The sequence below is a fragment of the Mirounga leonina genome, unplaced genomic scaffold, assembly GCF_011800145.1.
Source record: "Mirounga leonina isolate KUSES-001 unplaced genomic scaffold, KU_Mleo_1.0 Mir_152, whole genome shotgun sequence".
In the NCBI taxonomy this organism is placed as follows: Eukaryota; Metazoa; Chordata; class Mammalia; order Carnivora; family Phocidae; genus Mirounga; species Mirounga leonina.
In genome coordinates, this window is record NW_023270380.1 from 11,706,160 (window position 1) to 11,727,335 (window position 21,176).

General features: G+C 42.0%; 1 protein-coding gene across 2 annotated transcripts in view; it reads right to left on the reverse strand.

The window, feature by feature from the left end:
- Window positions 1-130: 130 nt before the first annotated feature.
- The window catches only part of MINPP1 (multiple inositol-polyphosphate phosphatase 1), a 125,857-nt gene continuing 104,811 nt past the window's right edge, over window positions 131-21,176 (reverse strand). Inside the window, exons 5-6 of one of the 2 annotated variants that reach the window (XM_035008565.1) lie at window positions 1,713-1,819; window positions 139-1,034 (exon numbers count right to left, since the gene is read on the reverse strand). In XM_035008565.1, the coding sequence (XP_034864456.1) occupies window positions 991-1,034; window positions 1,713-1,819 (151 nt within the window). In that variant the 3' untranslated portion in view covers window positions 139-990. Of the gene's footprint in view, window positions 1,820-21,176 lie in introns of both variants that reach the window. The other variant, XM_035008563.1, reaches the window with a different exon arrangement.

The window sequence follows — 21,176 nt, forward strand, 5'->3', positions numbered from 1 at the left end:
AATCCTTACACTAATTTGCATGAGGGGTTCTTTTTCTTCTTCCTATTTACTTTTCTTTCTTCCAGAACTGGCTGGGCTTAATAATTAACTTAATGAGGTAGTGGTTACTACTTGGTCCTTTTATTGTTTAGAAAAGATGGAATCAGTGAGCTCCCACAAATAAACAAAGGAAACACATATACAAAGAACACTAGTGTTGGTGAGATCTTTATGCCATAGGTTCTCCAACACATTTTAGGGGGGCTCATCACAGTTTAGGGAATCTAGCTTGGAGACAACTCCCCAGGATGGCCATTCCCAAGGAATGCAGCTACATTGCCCCCTAGTGGCTGTAATGAATAACAAAAGACCTTATTGTTGAAACACCCTGACCCCCTGAACCAAAAATAAGTTCAAGAGTTCCCTTGAGTCAAGAAGCCCTTAGAGAAAGTCCTCTAAAGGATCCAAACACTCTTCCTTGGCACAGGTACTCCCAAGAGAAGCAAGATGTGATCCCTGTGTTCAAGAAACTCACAGTCAAGTGACGGAGACAAACTGCCTCCCACCTCCATCCCAATCATTTCAGTACAATGGTGGTGTGGGTATGCTGATAGGAGTTCCAAAAACCACTCTCATTAGGCATCTTCAGCAATTTCCAGTTGGGGATTCTATATGGTGCATTTAAAAATTCCGTGCCCTTAAGCAATGTGAAAGGCGATCCTTTCAAGATTTCTGCATGCCCATTCCATCCTCATTCTGTTACCTGCAACTGAGTCAACAGTACAACTTTATAGACGCTTATCTTTCCAAAGCATCCATTGTTCTCATAAAAAACACTACTCTTTTTTCCACTCGTATGCTCTTCATTTCAGTCACATGAAAGTAAATTACTTCACTTACAGGTACAACTGGCAGAAACAGGTTTGGGGTCACACACTATGGAGCTCAGGAAACATCTAGATTATGAGGTGGGAATGCCGGAGGGTGTGGGCATCTCAGTGCGTCCTACGATCAGAGAACATTCATTTGGCTATGGGTATCCATCAATCTCTTTTCTAGAAGAAATGGAGGGCATGGATTAGACAGGCCACTCAGTTAAAAGACAGGATGTTGTGGGAGCACAGAGGAGGGACATCCAGTTCAACTTTGGAAGACAGATGTCAGATTTTCTTGGGGAACAAAATACATGAGCTGAGACTTGAAGGGTAGGGTTTGGCCCACCCTCCCCTCTCCTCCCCATCATGGGTGTGTGTGTAAATGTGGAAGTGGAAAGGCACAGAGCTGCATGAAATCACATGGCCCTGTGTGATCCTGCAGCGATGTGATTTTGCACATTCTCTTCTTCATGCTCATCCCAGTGCATGGCCTTCCATCTGTTCATTAGTCCTTACAGGACACTCCCTGCGTCCAAAGATGAGAAGTTACTGTCCCGAGGGCCCCTGGCCTGGTGAGGGAGATGGAGATGTACACAAATAATTCTAAGGGAATGTGATAAGTGCTGGAATAAAGGCCTATTGGAAGTAATAGGGAGAGGACCTCAAAGAAGGCAATGACTGCTGGACTATGAACAGATTCTAATGGGCGTGATGATTTAACTTGAGTTTCAAGGATAAGCCAGATAGAAGGGGGATCTGTCACCAGACTGATATTCCTGCTGCCCCACCACTCCCTGGCCTCCTTCCTGGCATGCCCCCGCCTTCTGAAAGACCCAGAAAGAGCAGAGCAATGCTGACTCCCGCCAGAAGCCTGTCCACGGAGGAGAAGGCCACATTCCCAGGCAAAAGTGACGCTCTGCCGCCATTTCTTGGGTGGAACCCGGTCCACAGTTCTTGTTGAGTCGCTGTATTGGTTTGAAGAGAAGAATACTTATGAGTACACACGCGCATTATGCAAAATAGAAACATTTAGGGTAGTTAGCGAAATGCACTCCAAAATTCAATAAAATTCAGTGAAAACAAGTTATATTTGGTCATTGGCTGAGTTTTCAGCCTTCAGCCATTTATTTTAAAAGATGCTCAGCAAGGTGAAGATAATGTAATCCCTGTCGCTTAGAGGCTTTAAATTATTAGAACAATTTCTAATTAAACTTAAATTATTTAACTATTAACTATCTAGTTAACAAATTATATCCCTTAAACTTTAAATTATTAAAAAAATGTCCAACTAAACTGAGTGAAACTTTTTTAAAGATTTTATTTATTTATTTGAGAGAGAAAGAGAGGAGTTAGGGTGGGGGGGAGAGGCAGAGGGAGAAGCAGACACCCTGCTGAGCAAGGAACTCGATGTAGGGCTCGATCCCAGGACCCTGAGATCATGACCTAAGCCAAAGACAGACGCTTAACCTACTGAGCCACCCAGGTGTCCCTAAACTGAGTGAAGTTTTAAGACATATTTTAAAGGAAAGAAGGGAGAAGGAAAAAAGAAAAAAGAAGGAATAAAAAAGAAGCAGAAAGAAGTGGAAGTTGTAATATTTGGCTTAAAAAAATTAAGAAAATGTCACAAAAGATGACATATTCAGACAAATTAGTTATACTTTTAGAAATGTCCTTAATAATGAAAGGACAGAAATTTTCCATTCAGAAATAACTTATATTGAGTTATATGGTAAGTGCTCTTTTCCAACATAACAGAAATGTGGTGATACAATAAATTAATATTATAATTACTAGAGAATATCAGAGATACCATAAATGGATGGTTAATTTGCAAATATTTGGAATATAATATGTTGAACATAGCTTAATTTACTAGTGTGTCCTCAACCTTCTAAAAGGATTTTATAAATTTCACATCATGTAAAGATAAGCAGTACAAAATCAATATAATCTCTCTCTCTCCATCTCTTTTATTTAAAACAGTTTTTTTTTTAAGTTTATTTTTTAGTAATTTCTACGCCCAACATGGGGCCCGAACTCATGAGTCAGAGATCAAGAGCTGCACGCTCTTCTGACTGAGCCAGCCAGGCGCCCCTCCACCTCTTTTAAATAAAGGTATAAAAATCCTAACTTATAGACCTCAGGCTTCCTGACAGTATCATAAGAGAGTTTTTATGAGTACTGAGCATTTTTTGAAAAAGTGATAGTTCTCTATGTGTATTGCTATTTTTCAAATGTCTTTAGATGCTACTGTAAAGAATAAAATTAAAATTCATTTAAAATGTTATGAAATTCATTTCCTGACCTTTACATAATATTTTCAATCATCAGATACTAAAAATACAACTACAATCATAGGAGAAACCAGTCTCCTAAAGAAAAATGGGCAACAGTCCCGTTATAATAAAAATCATAAATATTGGCCAAAATTGATATATGCACTGCTAACCCAAACTTATGCTTGAGCCTTGAAATCCTTCTATTTTCAAAACACTGTCTTTTCTTAATTATACCCCTCACACACACACACACACACACACACACACACACACACACACGTTTTTCTTTTGTTCACTTTTAGTTTCGAAAGACAATTCTGTTCTAGAAAGGGTGGGGGCGTTCTTTTGAAGCCCTAACAGTTCTCAAACCTCACTGCACATTATAGCTATCTGAGGAACCCCACACTTGACTAACTAAATCAAAGTCAGGAGGGGGGTGGGTCCCAGGCATCCCAGTAGTTTTAAAAGTTTCTCTTTAGGAGAATCATTGGCTCTCAAGGGGGATGGTGCATCAAGATCACCTCTGTTAAATTACAGATTGCCGCCCCCCCCCCCCCCCACACACACACATAGTTTCTCACATCAGTTATCAAGCTTAGGACACAGAAACTGCATTTCTAGCAAGCTCCCAGGTGATGCTGATGCTGCTGGTCTGGGACCACAGTTCTGCACATCACTGCCTTAGAGGTCTTCCAACTCGCCCACACATTTTAACCTGTTATAGGAAATTTAGAAAATAAGTGGAAAGGGAAGAACCAGGTGTGCTGGGAAGACAAGCTTGGATAACATTCTTAAAAACCATCCTACTACCGAGAATAAAATGTCTCACAGGGTGAACAGGGAAGGAAAGCGATTTTGCCAGGAGTTCCCAGCTCCATTAAAATCACACTGGAAGCCTTACAATGATACCTTCAGCTGCCTGGGCTCCCTCCATCTTTCTCAGTCTACAGACCTCTGGGCTGGGGCTTGCACCGGGATATGCCACACCCTGGGCAAGATTCTGCTTTGCAACCACTAATCCAGCCCGCTGGCTCTCCCCCTCCACCATGACAAAATCCCCTGGGGTGCTTGTAGAAACACACAGTCCTGAATCCCACCCTGAGAATTCCCCTGTGAGGTCACAGGTACTTCTAATTCTCATTGAGGGTTTTTAATGAGGCCTCGGTCCTTTTTTTCCCCCAGATGCTTTGTTTATTCAGTCCTTTTTCTTTCTCAAAGGGCTTTAGGCTTTAAAACTAGAGAAAGAATCAGGTGCCTGGGTGGTGGCTCGGTCGTTAAGCATCTGCCTTTGGCTCAGGTCATGATCCCAGAGTCCTAGGATCAAGCCCCGTGTCAGGCTCCCTGCTCAGCAGGAAGCCTGCTTCTCTCTCTCCCACTCCCCCTGCTTGTGTTCCTGCTCTCGCTATCTCTCTCTCAAATAAATAAAATATTAAAAAAAAAAAAGAGGAAAAGAATCTGTGTTCCCTCCTGAGCCTGGAATGGTCTTGATTGAATGGAAGAGGGCCAGAATGGGGAAATATTGGTGTAAAAATCAGGTAAGACCTAAAATATTGTCCCACTGTATCATTTTTTTTCTGACATTATTCGCTGAATAATTTACCTCTTCTTCTGTTGGTTTGGGGTGCTTCCTCCAGGACGAACGGTGCTAGCTGACAGAGGTCTCCCCTAGCAAGTGCCCAGTAATACATCCTGACTCCCCAGCAGGGAGGTTCTAGGAGAAGCAGCTCAATTACAAATTATAACTTGGAACTTTTTTGCCCGTTTGCTCTTCCAGACTAACTAATGAACTATTTTATTAAGCCCCTTTCCTGCCCCCTAAAATGATACGGGGTTTCTATTAAATTGTTAATAATAAATTACACATTTGATTTGGGAAGAATTGATAAAACAGTCAAGTTTCTTCTCTAGCACATGGTATCTTTGTTCTGGTTTCTTGAATCTCATGCACACGGACATACATCCCCATGGAATTAGAAATGGAATTGCCCATCCTCCCCACTTCCATCATTCTTGTTTTGAAGGAATGCTACGGATTATTGTATTCAGTCACTTTTTTTTTTTAAGATTTTATTATTTATTTATTTGACAGAGAGAGAGCGTGCACACAAACAGGGGGAGAAGCAGAGGGAGAGGGAAAAGCAGACTCCCCGCTGAGCAGGGAGCCCAATACGGGGCTTGATCCCAGGACCCTGAGATCATGACCTGAGCTGAAGGCAGACGCTTCACCGACTGAGCCACCCAGGGGCCCCAGTATTCAGTTAATTTAAAAAATTTTGTTACTTACTTAATAAAACTACATTCCTTTTTTTCCCCCTGACACACGTAATTGAGACACACTTGGAGAACCAGTGACCCGAAGAATGGAATCCAAGGCCCGTTGAGGAGTCCTTCTGGGAGGCGGGTCATTTGCTTCCGAGAGTGGTCAGCCTGGATGGGGCTCACACCTGCAAATGGCCTCTCGCCAGTTCTCTGAGCTATAGTGCAAGGCTGGGCCGGCTCCATGAGAGAGTTGTGTACAGCACACACCAAAAGGATCCTAGGCATGGAGTCAGACCTAGACTTACATCTTTTTGTTGGTCTAGCAGTTCGCTTCTGCGGGGCAGGCATGGGATCCAGGCTGAGCATAGCCCCAGAACAGCCCTAGCACCAACCTGAGTCCTCTGCTGATTCTCCTATTGGAGCTTCACTGTCGGAAGGAGGCCTTTCCCTTTTCAGCGAGGAAGGGTCAGTATTGTATACAAACATACACTACACGTAGAGATGCTGACGGCCACATCTATTCCCACGTGGACGGGTCTTAGACACTGACTAAAAGCCTCATGACTTCGATTTCCTAGTTCCTGCCTCTGGCTTCCCAGAACCCCCGGCTTCCCCAGGCTCTTCTTGTGATCCTGGAAGTTACCCCAATAGCCTTCTGACAAACACACTTGCTTACTTTGACACAGATCATTTGACTCAGGTGCTCTCTCTTGGGACCAAAATAGTCCTGAGTTCTTTTTCTTTTCTTTTCTTTTTAAGATTTTATTTATTTATTTGACAGAGAGAGACACAGCGAGAGAGGGAACACAAGCAGGGGGAGTGGGAGAGGGAGAGGCAGGCTTCCCGCTGAGCAGGGAGCCCGATGCGGGGTCAATCCCGGGACCCTGGGATCATGACTTGAGCCGAAGGCAGACGCTTAATGACTGAGCCACCCAGGCTCCCCATTCCTGAGTTCTTTAAAACCACCTTTTTGGACCACTGTGGATGCTGCATGAAGGGCTATGAAATTCCCAGCATGGTACCAAACACTGCTCAATAAATCTACCAAACAGAATTGAATCAAGCATGATGATTTAGAATTGCCTTTACATTTGGGACAATTCAGGGTGTCAAGACTGATGGAAACTTTTATCATAACCTCCAGGTTTATCTCACAATTTTAAAGGTATAAAACAGAAATGACTGGAATCTCATCCAAAATTTGAAGATCCTCCGAAGTATGAAAAATTGGTGGAATTTTCAGGTTATCGTGCAAGTAGCTACAGCCAACTGTAGCCTATATTATTTACTGCAATCTATATTAAACATTAGTTTCTTGTAGCGCACATTAAATCTATGCTTCCTTTGAGGTGTGGTTTTAATGACATTCTGTGTGAAATGTTTCTGGGCATTCTAACTTTGCTTTGATTCTGCTCATCTCATCTTATTACATTATTTTATTAAAAATGGCACCTATTTCTTCTGCTCATGCTCCATGTGACACTGCAATAATTTGGATCCAATTGTTTAATTAGGTTGTCAACCAGATCACTAGTGACAAGTTCTATAGTTTTCCCATTCTGTGAAAATAATGAGAATGTCTCTGACATATGTCAGATTTTGCTTTTTAGCTTTTAAAAAAAGGAACATATTTCCTTTATCAGCCAGAAACACTGGACACAGAGCTCTTGGTTCTGCATGATATCCAAAATTTGTTCCTTTAGCACAGGAGTCCATGTTAATGGCTAATGTAATTCTGATTTCTAGACATCATGACCAGGAAAAATAAAAAAAAAAAAGATCTGGCTGTTTGGGAAATCATGTCCATTTAATCTGTAGCCATGATCTCTAAAGTTACTGTGGGACTGTCCTTGGATGAGCTCTACTTTGAGAAATGTGTGTTCAAGGTCCCCTTTCAGCTTCAGGCTCTGGCTCTGTAGTTTAGAACAGGCAGGGGGCTGGACTAATGGAAAGTCACGAATTGGCTCTCCTACCCGGCCATCGATGGTGGAGCAAGGGGCTCAAAGTATGACTTCAACTGAGGAATTCTTGGTTTCCATAGGCAAAGGTGTGGGGGCTCCTTTGGCATTTTCAAAATAACATCTCGTTTGCTTTCTCACCCAAAGAAACCTCAGAAAGTTTCTAATTTACTAGTGGAGTCTATGCTACAGTTTACTTATTCTTCAGCTGTTTGGAACTTTGAATGGTTTTGAACAGACACAATGTTATATATTATGTCAAGATTCCCTGGCTAGGTCTCCGGTCGCCAGCCCCAAGAGAAAAGCTATTCAGTCAATAAAACACCTGAAATTTGGTACGTATGCAATTTCACAGGGGAAGATAATATTTTTATGCAATGCATAAACTCAGAAATCACTCTTTTTTTTTTTTTCCAGTTGAATGCCCTGGGGTTTGAGGAGAAGTGGATTAATTAGGGAAGGAGAAACAGCTATGAGGGGTGCCTGGGTGGCTCAGTCGGTTAAGCGACTGCTTTTGGCTCAGGTCATGGTCTCAGGGTCCTGGGACCGAGCCCCACCTTGGGCTCCCTGCTCGGGGAGGGGGCGGTGTCTGCCTCTCCCTCTGCCCCTCCCTCCCACGGCTGGTACACTCTCTCTTAAATAAATAAATAAAATCTTTAAAAATAAAAAAGAAATAGCTGTGAGCTACAACAAGTCTCAGAAACTTTTTGTGCATTTTGAAGGATTTCCAAGTCAGTGGCTCTTTATTTTAATCCCATGGCTCTCTTTTTTTTTTTTTAATTTTTTATTGTTATGTTAATCCCCATACATTACATCATTAGTTTTAGATGTAGTGTTCCATGATTCATTGTTTGTGCATAACACCCAGTGCTCCATGCAGAATGTGCCCTCTTTAATACCCATCACCGGGCTAACCCATCCTCCCCCCCCCCCACCCAGAACCCTCAGTTTGTTTTTCAGAGTCCATTGTCTCTCATGGTTCGTCTCCCCCTCCAATTTCCCCCCTTTCATTCTTCCCCTCCTGCTATCCTCTTTTTTTTTTCTTAACATATATTGCATTATTTGTTTCATAGATACAGATCTGAGATTCAACAGCCTTGCACAATTCACAGCGCTTACCAGAGCACATACCCTCCCCAGTATCTATCACCCAGTCACCCCATCCCTCCCACCCCACCCCCACTCCAGCAACCCTCAGTTTTCCATGGCTCTCTTTTTTTAATCAAAAGTGTATCATGTGGCAAACAGACACACAAAAAGATGCTCAACATCATTCTTCATCAGGAAAATGCAAATCAACATCACCATATCACCTCATACCTGTCAGAATGGCTAGAATCAAAAGACAAGAAATAACAAGTGTTGGTGAGGATGTGGAGAAAAAGTAACCCTCGTGCACTGTTGGTGGGAATGCAAACTGGTGCAGCCACTGTGGAAAACAGTATGGTGGTTCCTCAAAAAGTTAAAAACAAAAATATAAATACCGTATGATCTGGTAATCTCACTGCTGGGTATTTACCCAAAGAAATAAAAAACACTAATTCAAAAAGCTACAGGTACCCCTATGTTTATTGCAGCATTATTTACAAAAGTCAAGACATGGAAGCAGCCCAAGTGGTGTCCATCCATAGATGAATGGATGAGGAAGATATAATGGAATTTACTCAGCTTCAAAAAAAAAAAAAAAAAAAAGAATGAAATCTTGCCATTTATGACAACATGGATGGACCTAAAGGGTATATGCTAAGTGGAATAAGTTGGACATAGAAAGACAAACACCATATGATTTCACTTATATGCGGAATCTAAAAAAACAAACAAAAAACAGACACAGACACAGGCCCATGGATACAGAGAACAAACTAATGGTGGCCAGAGGGGAAGGGGGCGGAGGGATGGACAAAATGGGCAAAGGGGAGTGAGAGGTCCAGGCTTCCAATTATGGGATGAGTCAGTCACAGGGATGCAAGGCACAGCACAGGGAACAGAGTCAATGCCTACTGTAACAGTGTTGGGTGGTGACAGATGGGAGCTCCACCTGTGAGCATAACGAAAAGTATAAAGTTGGTGAATCATGATGTTGTATACCTGACCCTGATTTAATACTGTCTGTCAACCATACTTCAATTTAAAAAAAAAGTGTATCATGGGGATGGAGTGTTGGGCGAAATAGGTGAAGGGAATTAGGAGGTACAAACTTCTAATTATAAAATAAATAAGTCAAGGGATGAAAAGTACAGCACAGGGAATGTAGTCAATAATTTTGTAATAACTTTGTATGTGACAGATGGTAACTATACCTACCATGGTGAACATTTCGTAGTGTACATAATTGTCAAATCATTATGTTGTACACCTGAAACTAATATAATATTGTATATCAACTGTACTTCAATTAACCTTTTTTTTAAAAGGAGGGGGGAGAAAAGTATCACCAAACACAGTAAGATACCACTTCACATTAAGATGACTATAATACAGTAGACAAACAATAACAAGGGTTGGCAAGGGAATGGAGTCATTGGAATCCTTACTCAATGCAGGTGTAAAGGGTAACAGCTGCTTTGGAAAACAGTCTGGCATTTCCTCAAATGGTTAGTATATTACTCAGCAATTCCTCTCCTAGGTATATACCCAAGAGAAATGAAAACAAACATCCGCACAAAAACTTGCACCTAGGGGTGCCTGGGTGGCTCAGTTGGTTAAGCGACTGCCTTCGGCTCAGGTCATGATCTTGGAGTCCCTGGATCGAGTCCCGCATCGGGCTCCCTGCTCGGCAGGGAGTCTGCTTCTCCCTCTGACCCTCCTCCCTCTCATGCTCTCTGTCTCTCATTCTCTCTGTCTCAAATAAATAAAAATTAAAAAAAAAAAAAACCAAAAACTTGCACCTAAATGTTCACAGCAACATTACTCATAATAGCCCCCAAAAAAGGAAATAATCTAAATGTCCATCAGCTGATGAGTGGATAAACAAAATCTGGTATATCCGAAGTACTGATATCTGTTACAATGTGCATGAAACTTGAAAACATAATGCTAAGTGAAAGGAGCAAATTACAAGAGATTATAAAAGATTGTATGATTCCATCTGTCTGAAATGTCCAGAATAGACAAACCCATAGAGACAGAAGGTACATTAGTGGTTGCCAGGGGCTGGGGACAAGGGGACTGGGAGTGACTGCCAATGGATATGCAGTTTCTTTGTGGGCCAGTGAAAATGTCCTAAATTTGCATAGTGATGATGGATGCATGACTGTGTGATCGTACTAATGACATTTTTTTAAGTATTTAACTCAGTGAGGTGGTGTTGTTTTGTTTTCTTTTTTCATTGAGACATAATTTTGACATATAACATTGTATTAGTCTTAGGTGTTCAACATGATTTGATATATGTATATATTGCAAAGAGATGTACTAATAACATTTCATTGTACATTTGATGCTCTGTAAATTATATCTCAACAAAATTGTTATTAAAGGGGCGCCTGGATGGTTCAGTCAGTTAAGCGTCTGCCTTTGGCTCAGGTCATGATCCCAGAGTCCTGGGACTGAGTCCCGCATCGGGCTCCCTGCTCAGCAGGGGTTCTGCTTCTCCCTCTCCCTCTGCCAGTCCCCCTGCTTGTGCTCCTTCTCTCTCTCCCTGTCAAATAAATAAAATCTCAAAAAAATTGTTATTAAAAAAGATGGATCTCTATATACTTACCATAGATCCAACAATCTCATTCCTAAAATTTTACCTAAGAGAAATTAAAACTTATGTTCACACAAAAACTTGTACATGCATGTTTATAGCAACTTTATTCATAATCACCCAAAACTAAAAACAATTTAGGTACCTTTCTAATGGCGAATGGGTAAATTGGTGGATAGACAGACCATATTTTACTCCATACAATGGGATAGTACTCAGCAGTAAAAAGGAAGAAACTGTTGATTCATACAAGAACACACAAGAATCTCAAAAGCATTTTGCTAGCTGAAAAAAGCCAGATCCAAAAGGCTATATGTAGTGCATGATTCCATTTATAAAATAGTTTGTAGAAGACAGAACTACATGGCTAGCAAACAGATCAGGGATTGCCAGGAAAAGAGTTGGAAGAAGGGTTTGATTTCTAAAAAGCAGCAATAGGGGGTTTGGAAGGTAATGGAACTGTTCTGACTATTCCATACCCTGACAATGGAGGTAGACACCTGCTATGCATTTGTCAAAACTATGGAACGGCAAACACACAACAAAAAGCCCCTACAGAACTGTATACTACAAAGAGTGAATTTTACTGCATGTGAACTTAAAAAAAAAAAAAAAAAAGTGTGTGTGGGGAATCCAAAATGGAATACAAATAGTGAAAAATCGGGGTGCCTGGGTGGCTCAGTTGGTGAAGCATCTGCCTTCGGCTCAGTCATGATCTCAGGGTCCTGGGATCAAGCCCTGCACCAGGCTCCCTGCTCAGCGGGGAGTCTGCTTCTCCCTCTGACCCTCCCCCCTCTCATGTGCTCGCTCTCTCTCATTCTCTCTCTCTCAAATAAATAAAATCTTTAAAAAAAAATAAATGGTGAAAAACGGACATAAATATACTGTCAATGAATAACATGACCGTACCGAAGGAGGTGGTAAAGAACTAACCTAAGTTATATTAGAAAACGGTATTTGGACCGGCTACGTCAGGTGAAGACAGGACCGTACATAAGTCCTGCACTCTGGTTGGTAAGGTTGTTTCCCACAGGGATGTGGGTTAGCGATTCTGAAACTATTTGACACGTGTATTTGGTTTGAGCAAAAATGTTACAGGTACGAGAGCCAGCTTTCTCAGTCACTGAAGAAAACCTACAAATGATGAGAAGGGAAGGCTAGAATGAACCTGGGGGTGCTGGGTTGGAAACAGAGATACCGGTGTGAATTCATGGGTTTTTAATATACATACATATCGGTAGATACAGAAACATAGATGTGTATGGATAGACATGTTATGTATAGACATGCTTAAATTTCCCAGCTCTGTCCACCGAGAGAGTCTAAAAGCACTGATGTTACAGCAGCAACAAACACCCCAAGTGCCCAGATCTTGGTTTCTAAATGTCATTCTCCAATAAAAGGAACCTGCGCCCCATGGAGAACTGGTGGAGTCTGGGGCGGGAAGAGTACAAAATGAGGCTGGAGCATCTTATGGCACAAGAAAGTAAGAAAATGCTGGGGCGCCTGGGTGGCTCAGTTGTTAAGCATCTGCCTTTGGCTCAGGTCATGATCCCAGGGTCCTGGGATCGAGCCCCACATCGGGCTCCCTGCTCCATGGGGAGTCTGCTTCTCCCTCTCCCACTCCCCCTGCTTGTGTTCCCTCTCTCGCTGTGTCTCTCTCTGTCAAATAAATAAATAAAATCTTTAAAAAAAAAAAAAAAAGAAAATGCTAACAAACAAAAACAAAGCCCCCAAAAAAGAAAAAAGAATGAAAGCACATCAAAAGTCCCAGGAGCCCACCTGGGAGGACTCCCAATGGCCAACTCGCTGATGCCAAACTTATCTATTCCATCCTGCAATGTTGCTGGATCTCGAGGTGCAAAGAGACTTTTAACAAAATGAGATCCTGGTAAATCAACTTTAAAATAATTTAAATGACATATTACATGTGCTTTCTGTCCATTCTCATTACTTACTTCTCTGATCGTGTTGGTATGTGAAATTTTCGTCTCTATGAACACGAGGTCCACCAAGGTGGGCATGTTTTTTTGAGCAAAACTGAAAATAAAATGCTAACACATTGAACATGTATATACTTGCACCAGAAGAAAAAGCACTTGTATCTAATAGGAGATGTGAAATGATTATATCTAAAATCCTAAAAAGCTAACCTAATAGGAAGCAATTATTTTAACTCATGTATCACGTTACATGCCTGGCAGCGTTGACTTGGGTAGAAGATTCACACTGAACAAACATTCCAAAAAATGATGGAGGTATGAAGGCCTCTCGAAATAATTCATTGTGTTCTTTACAAGTAAACTTAGAAAAAAAATCATCAGAGGGATTCTGTAGACTTTTCCCTGCCTAAAAAAACATGTTCTCACCCTTAGTCCCAGTTACCCATTCTATTCCTTAATCTGCCTGGCCTCGGACCCCTTTCTCCATATTAGAATTCTGCTGAGAAAGCATTAGCTTCACCCATCCGTGAAGGACTGGGTCCTTTTACAAATACAGATTCCCGGGGTGGTGCAACAAAGTGAGGTTGAGCTGTCAAGATTACTTTGTTGTGTTAGGCCCGGTGCCTGGTTGGCTGAGTCATGACAAGGGAGCTAATGCACAGAGCCCCTGACACCATCCTAAGTGCTTTACATATGTTCACTTCCTTAACCTTTGCAACCAGAAGCTTGTATTAGTGCTTCACTCGTTTTACGGAAGCGGAAATGAGACATCAAGAGGTTAAGTATCTAAATCCACAGAGGAGCTAGGATTCAAACCTAGGGTGTGGCTGACAGGCCATGCTTCTAACACCCCGGCACGCAGCCTGCCCGTGCCTCTGCATGAAATAGTTCCTTAAAAACTTATCAAACAGAATAATGTGCATTAAGCTTGGAGTTATTAGTGGAAAAGTCATCCTGCGTAAGTGAAAAGAGAAGCTTAAATGGTTGGAGAGGCGATATCAGTATTTTATTTATGGCTTTAAAGGAAATGGTTTTACAATTCTTTTCAAATGACCTCCAAGAGCAAGAACTAACTCCTGGCTCCTGAGTGATGCTTCCAGATGGAGGCATTGCTAGGGAAGGGGCGTTCGTATTTACTAGCTTCATTCACACATGCTCATCTGGTGAACTTTAGGAACAACTATATCTCTCATGTAGTTTTAAGGAATCCTTGAAGGTGTGTTAGGTCAATAATACCAGTTTGCTTAGCAAGCCCTTCACTGGGACAGTGTTTCTGCAGTCCTATTGTGTGCTCTCCCCAGGCTGAATAATCAGACATCTACTCTCAGTTGAATGCAAAGGAAGGATCTTGACTTCTTTAAAAAAACAAAACAAAAAAAGTGGCATCAGAGCATGTTAGTGACCAGCCTTCTTTCCTTGCTAGGCTCCAGGACATAGGGAATAGACTAAGTATTATTTTAAAATCCTAAATAAAGGGTCCCTGGGTGGCTCAGTCGGTTCAGTGTCTGCCTTCGGCTCAGGTCATGATCCCAGGGTCCTGGGATCGAGTCCTGCATCGGGCTCCCTGCTCAGCAGGGAGCCTGCTTCTCCTTCTCCCTCTGTGCTCTCTCTCTCAAGTAAATAAATAAAATCTTTTAAATAAATAAATAAAATAAAATCCTAAATAAACTCTCTCTCCTATTGGCCAGGATAATTAGAGTTCTTTAAGTGGATTCCTATAGATTCAACCTAAACTCTGGGCAATGTTAAAAGCTCCAAACAGGAGTTCCTTTTAGCCGTTCCATTGCCTGTGGTGGGAAGGTGGTGGTGACCTGATCACTTACTTTTATTTAGAGTAAAAGAGAAACTTGCCGGCCAGACCTGGAGGGAGGGGCTGACAGCATTCCTGATTGCTGAGCTTGGGTTTGATTTAACCTCCTTGGGTCAGAAGGTTGGCAACGCAGTCTGAGCTATGCCTCAAGACAGAAGCGAGGCTTACAACAATCTCTCATCTTTTCCTTTTTTCTTTCCTTCCTTCCTTCCTTCCTTTTTTTTTTCTTATCATTTCATTGAAAATATAATTCACATACCATAAAATTCACCTGTTTTAAGTATACAATTCAGTGGGGTTTAGTATATTCACAAAGCTGTGCTGTACACCCATCACCAAAACCAAATTTATAATATTTCTATTACCCCCCAAGGAAACTCCACACTCCTTGGCCATCACCCCACAATTGCCCGGTCCTCCAGTCACTGGAAACCACTAACCTACTTTCTATCTTCCTCGATTCGCCTATTCTGGGTATTTCCTACACAACACATGAACTTTTGCATCTGACTTCTTTCATTTTTTAGCGTAATATTTCTAGGTTCATCTATGTAGTAGCATTCACCAATACTTCATTTTTTTGACAGAGAGAGAATCTTAAGCGGGCTCCACACCCAGCACGGAGCCCATCACAGGGGCTGACAACGTCCCATTGTACGGAAATCCCGCATTCTCTTCACCCATTATTGATGGGCATGTGGGTAGCTCCCACCTCGCAGCCGTTGTGAACAGTGCTGCTGCTGTGCACATTCACGTGCAAGTTTTCGTGTGGACGGGTTTCCATTTCTCTGGGGTATGTATCTAGGAGTAGAACTGCTGGGCCTCGTGCTAACTCTGTTTAACGACTTGAGGAAGTGCCAGACTATTTTCTGAAGCTGAAGGCACTGTTTACATTCCCACCAGAGGTGTAGGAGTACTAATTTCTCCACATCCTCGCCAACACTTGTTACTGACCATCTTTTTTTTATTAGAGCTGTCCCAATGGGTGTGGAGCGGTATCTCATCGTGGTTTGGCTGGGTGTTTGCCTGAAGGCTGCTGATGATGGACATCTCCTCATGTGCTTATTGGCCATGTGTATACCTTCTTTGGAAAGCTTCCTATCCATCACTCGTTTCTTATCTGCTTCTGTTTTAACCTCTCATGGGAAAAGGTGCAACCTGACACTTTTCATCACTGGCTTTGTTCATCTTACTACAATCCATAAGCTCTAGAAAATCGTGAAAACAGATTCATAAATCACCTGAGTCACTCGGTGATTACTTGTATTATCAAAGTGTTGATTTTAATAGAGCTCAAGATTTCAATAAAGACTCAAAAGAGTTCAAAATCATTGGCAAATGGGCCCCTCTTAGGTCTCATAGACTTAATTTATCCACAGGCTCTGTTTTAACCTTCAAGGCATTATTCCTGGAACTATGGCTCAGAATAAGGTCCAGCCACAGAATATCAGAGGAAGTATTCAGAATAGAAAGATCAGGGGCACCTGAGTGACTCAGTTGGTTAAGCGTCTGCCTTCAGCTCGGGCCATGATCTCAGGGTTCTGGGATCAAACCCCACATCGGGCTCTCTGCTCAGGGGGAGTCTGCTTCTTCCTCTCCCTCTGCCCCTCCCCCTGCTTGTCCTCTCTCTCACTCTCTCTCAAATAAGTAAATAAAACCTCTAAAAAAAAAAGAACAGAAAGATCAATGAAATAGGAGCATCATACCATGTGACTTTAAGCTTTCCAAAACCCAAATAGACTGACTGAACAGCACAATTTGCCTGGGATTATCTTAATTTTAAAAGTGAAAGTCCCAGGGTGCCTGGGTGGCTCAGTCAGTTAAAGGTTCAACTACTGATTTCAGTTCAGGTCATGATCTCAGGGTTGTGAGATGGAGCCCTGTGATGGGCTCCATGCTGGGTGAGAGATTCTCTCTCTGTCTCCCTCTGCCCCTCTCCCCTCCAGGCCACCTCCATGCTCTTTCTCTCTTTCTGTCTCTCTCTCTCTCTTCCCCTACACTCCAAAAAAAAAAAAAGTGAATGTCCCAGAAAATGCTTTAGTATTGGGTAAGCCCAGTTGGTTAGCCCAGAGCCATCCTCATTCTCCTTGTTACATGACAGAGTTATACATGAGGATGCAGTAAAGAGCAGAGGCCATGTACATCTTTAGGCATTGCTGGCAGCATGGGTTTGAATCTAGCCCTGCCACTTATTTATTGGCTTGCAAATTCTGGCATGCTACATTACCCCTGTGAGCCTCACGGAAGCTCAGATGAGAAACGGTGAGGTCATATTTAATGTGGTTTAAGTTCAATCACGTTAGGGGGGCGCAATTCATTTACAGGCAACAGTAACCTTGAAAATCCTTCAGATACAAAACCAAGTTCAGTTCCAATACTTGGTTTAGTGTGGTCGATGGTGAAAATACTTTTACCAGATTCCCTTACTCTTCATTAATTATGCTCAACGAATTCCTTACTTTCTTCTATCACCACTCGCATACCTGCCACCAGGAAAAAATGGTTTCACTTTTTGAATCAAACCCTTACAGTCATCCACACCAGCTTTCCGAAGTTCTCAGCCGACCAGCGGTGCTGGTTTCAGGCACAACAACGTACCCCTCCCAGGGGACACGCTCCTCCAGCCACTAGCAGGGCTGTTCCCACATTATTTGAATTCTTTCTCTTTTTGCGAAGGACACACGATAGAATTCTTGCAAGCTAAAGATGTGTATGATGTGACTCTACTGTTAAGTATCTACAGACATTCCTCAACTTACAGTGGCTCAGCTTTTTCACCTTTACAAGGGTGCGAAAGTAACACGCTTCAGTAGAAACCACACTTGGCATTTCGAGTTTGGACGTTTTCCCGGGCCGGCGAGATGCAGTACAATCCTCTCCCAGGATGGGGGGCGGCAGCCTCCAGGCGGCTCCCCCATCATGAGGGTCAGCAGCCTGCACACTTCCCACCACTCTGCCCCCACACAGCCATCCTGTTTGTCACCTCAGCACAGTGCTCAGTAGATTACATGGGAAAGACAACACTTCAGGGTAAAATAGGCTTTGTTTTAGGTCATTTTGCCCAAGTGTGTAGATTAATGCAAGTGGTCTGAGCACATTTAAGGTGGCCTGGACTAAGCTATCAGGTTCTGTGGGTTAGGGGTATTAAATGTATTTTTCTAATTACGGTATTTTCAATTTACAATGGGTTTATCGTGATGTAACCCCATAGGAAGTAGAGGAAAATCTGTAAGTTAGTTACGAAAGGGCTGAATAAGCCCCCAGGAGAAAGACCCTCAGAGGTATCCAAGAGGAGGTCAAAGACCCCCAAATCCTTTTGTGATTGAGGTTATTGGCAGCTCCTATTTTTCATCTCCTGAGACAGAAGGAGTGTGACAAGAGCTCACTTGAGGTCAATCCGGTTGAATCTGAGATTTCAAGGTCTACTCTGGGAAGTAGCACAGTTCCAGAACTTGAGGTTGGTAATAACCTAAGGCAAGAATATAACAGCCCTCCCCTTATCTTCCAACAGGAGTTGGTACGAATAGAGTGTAAGGACAAATTTGCCAGGAAAACGAAGGCATTCCAGAATTTGCCTGGCAGGATAAAGTGGTACTTTGCAATGCCATGGCTTTAGAATTTTAAAAATTCTTATTTTTATTTATCCTTTGAGGAGTCCTCCAGTGATACCTTTTAATAAAAGGCAAAGACATTGTGTCAGCTAAAGTGGAAAGTCCTTATTGGTCAGGTATCAAAAGACTGTTACAACTTAAATGCCTATGAGTGGTTAAAAAGTCATGGTATAGTTTTAGCAGCTCTTTCTGTCCATGGGTCCTATCCCCATGCTTTAATAAAAACACCTTTCTGCACCGAAAAAAAAAAAAAAGTTTTGGTATAGTCTTATATTAGAATACTGGGAGGTCATTAAAAAGAATAAGGTAAAGCTATCTGTTCTAATATGGAACTCTCTCTGAGACACATTAGTAAGTTAAAAAAAAAACCAAAAAACCCTGGGTGCCTGGGTGGCTCAGTCAGTTGGGCGTCTGTCTTCAGCTCAGGTCGTGATCTCAGGGTCCTGGGATTGAGCCCCACATCGGGCTCCCTGCTCAGTGGGGAGCCTGCTTCTCCCTCTCCTTCCCCCACCCACAACACACCACTCCTACTTCTCTCTCTCTCTCAAATAAATAAATAAAATCTTTAAAAAATAATAAAAAAATAAACCCAAGGAGCAGAACAGGTTCATTTACCAACTGTGTAAAAAGGAAAAGGGGAATCATGGAGACAAATACACATAGATAGGCTAATTTTTGTATCACATGTCTCTGGAAAAATAAATAAAAAGCTATTAGCAGTGGTGGCCTCTGTGTAGGCAAATCAGGGGTAGAAGAAAGGCTTAATTTTCATGGGATATTCTTTTATACTGTTTGAAGTTTTGTTTGCACATTCTTGTATTACATTTTTAAAAATAAGAATATAGAAGCCCAATCACTAGGAAACTGGAAAAAAAAAAAAAAAAACCACACATCTCACCTATATTAAAGCAGAGAAGTAAGGAATAGAACTCCTACTGCTCTTTGTTTTTCTTTTCTAGCAAAAGAGTTTTGCAATCATTAAGTAAAGTAGTCCATATCTGAGATGGACAATTTCCCACATACTGTTGAAAGAAATGTCCCAACAGCCTTTCAATGACAAAGCATAAATCAGTTCATTGTGGTGCCTGGAGTCACAATAGTCCTTCTCATTTTATATTAATCCAGTAGAAATTCTCACTTGATCCTGAGAAAGTGAATGTGTAACAAAGGCTGAAGGGGAAAATGAGTTCATAGAAACAGCTTCAAATTTCTATTAGTAGCTAAGATTAAGCCAATTATTCAAAAAACGATCAGAGCTGGAATGTACAGTCACAGAAAACATCGGTCAGGAGTGCACCTGGCTGGTGAGATGATTGTGGGAAGGAAAAGCAACAGCTTATATTGGTCCCTCCTCCATCCCACAGGCTGTACTGAGTCCTCACCCACTTGATGCCGGGCACAGGGCAAGGTATGTCATCTTCCTAGCCTAGAATCTATTTCCTCAACTCGTGAGAGCATCTTTGGGAACCCGCTCTTTGTTCATGTGGTTTCTTCATCAGGGAGCTAACCTTTGCACTCTGTCCCACCCCGACCACCACCAACCATAGCTACAGGGGGGGTTCCTGGTATATTCTAAGCCCCTGACCCCAGTGACATGCATGGGACTTGAAGAAAAGTGACCTGGAACTTCTGTGGAACTACAGAGAGGATGAAGGTCTCCCCCCACTCCGTCGAGACTGCAGCTGTGAGAATGTGAGCTCTAGGCTGCTGGGAGCCGACAAAAGAGGCCAACAGAAACAAAAGTAGAGCTGAGAGACACAGTGCCTGGATGCCGTCACCTGGATATTAGATCCAGCTACATCGAAATAGATCTTCTAGTGCTAGGACCTAATAATAATTTCCTTTGTTTGCTCAAGTCAGTTTGAGTAATATATGTCACTTGAAACCAGAGTGCGCCTCACAGATAGAGGCTGAAGGAGCTCCAGGGCTCTGGGGAAGAGGCAGACACATACCTGAGAAGGCTGTTGCCTTGTGATGGATGCTATGACAAGGTCTGCACTTGGCGCTGGGAGAACACGAAAGGCATAGACGATGTGGTAAGACAGCTTACAGTTTAGAGGATTTTAGAGATGATCTGAACTAAGCCTCTCATTCAAAGGGAGGCCAGACTCACCCAAGAGAAGCAAAGTAGCTAAGAACAGTCCTGAATGGTACTCTACCCCTGGAGAGTAAAAGCAATTTTTTAAATAGCATTTCTTCCTGATAACCAAAAATTATACCTATTCATTGTAGAAAACTTAAAAAAATTATAAGTAAGGCCAAAGAATAAAATAAAAATCACTCATAATCCTCACTCACCAACCAAAGATAGCCACTGTTGTTACAGTTTTGGTCAATACCCTTCCAATCTTTCTCCATGAATTCTTTAATTTTTTTATTTTTTTTACAAAAATGGAATCATACTGTTTTGTAATCTGCTTCTTAAGCTCAACAGTACATTATAACATTTACCCATATTACTATTCTCCAAAAAACATTTAATTGGCTACATAACTTATTTACCTAGTCTTCTCTTGGATGCTTAGGCTCCTTCCAATTTTTTATTACTATATGCAATACAGAGATGACTGGTCTTACAGATCAATCTTTGTGGCCACCCTGATTATTTCCTTGGGACAAATTTCCATCCATGGAATTACCAGATCAAAGAGTTCACATGGTTTATTTTATTTTATTTTAAAGATTTATTTATTTATTTTAGAGAGATAGAGTACACATGAGCAGCGGGAGGAACAGAGTGAGAGAGAGAGAGAATCCCAAGCAGACTCCCC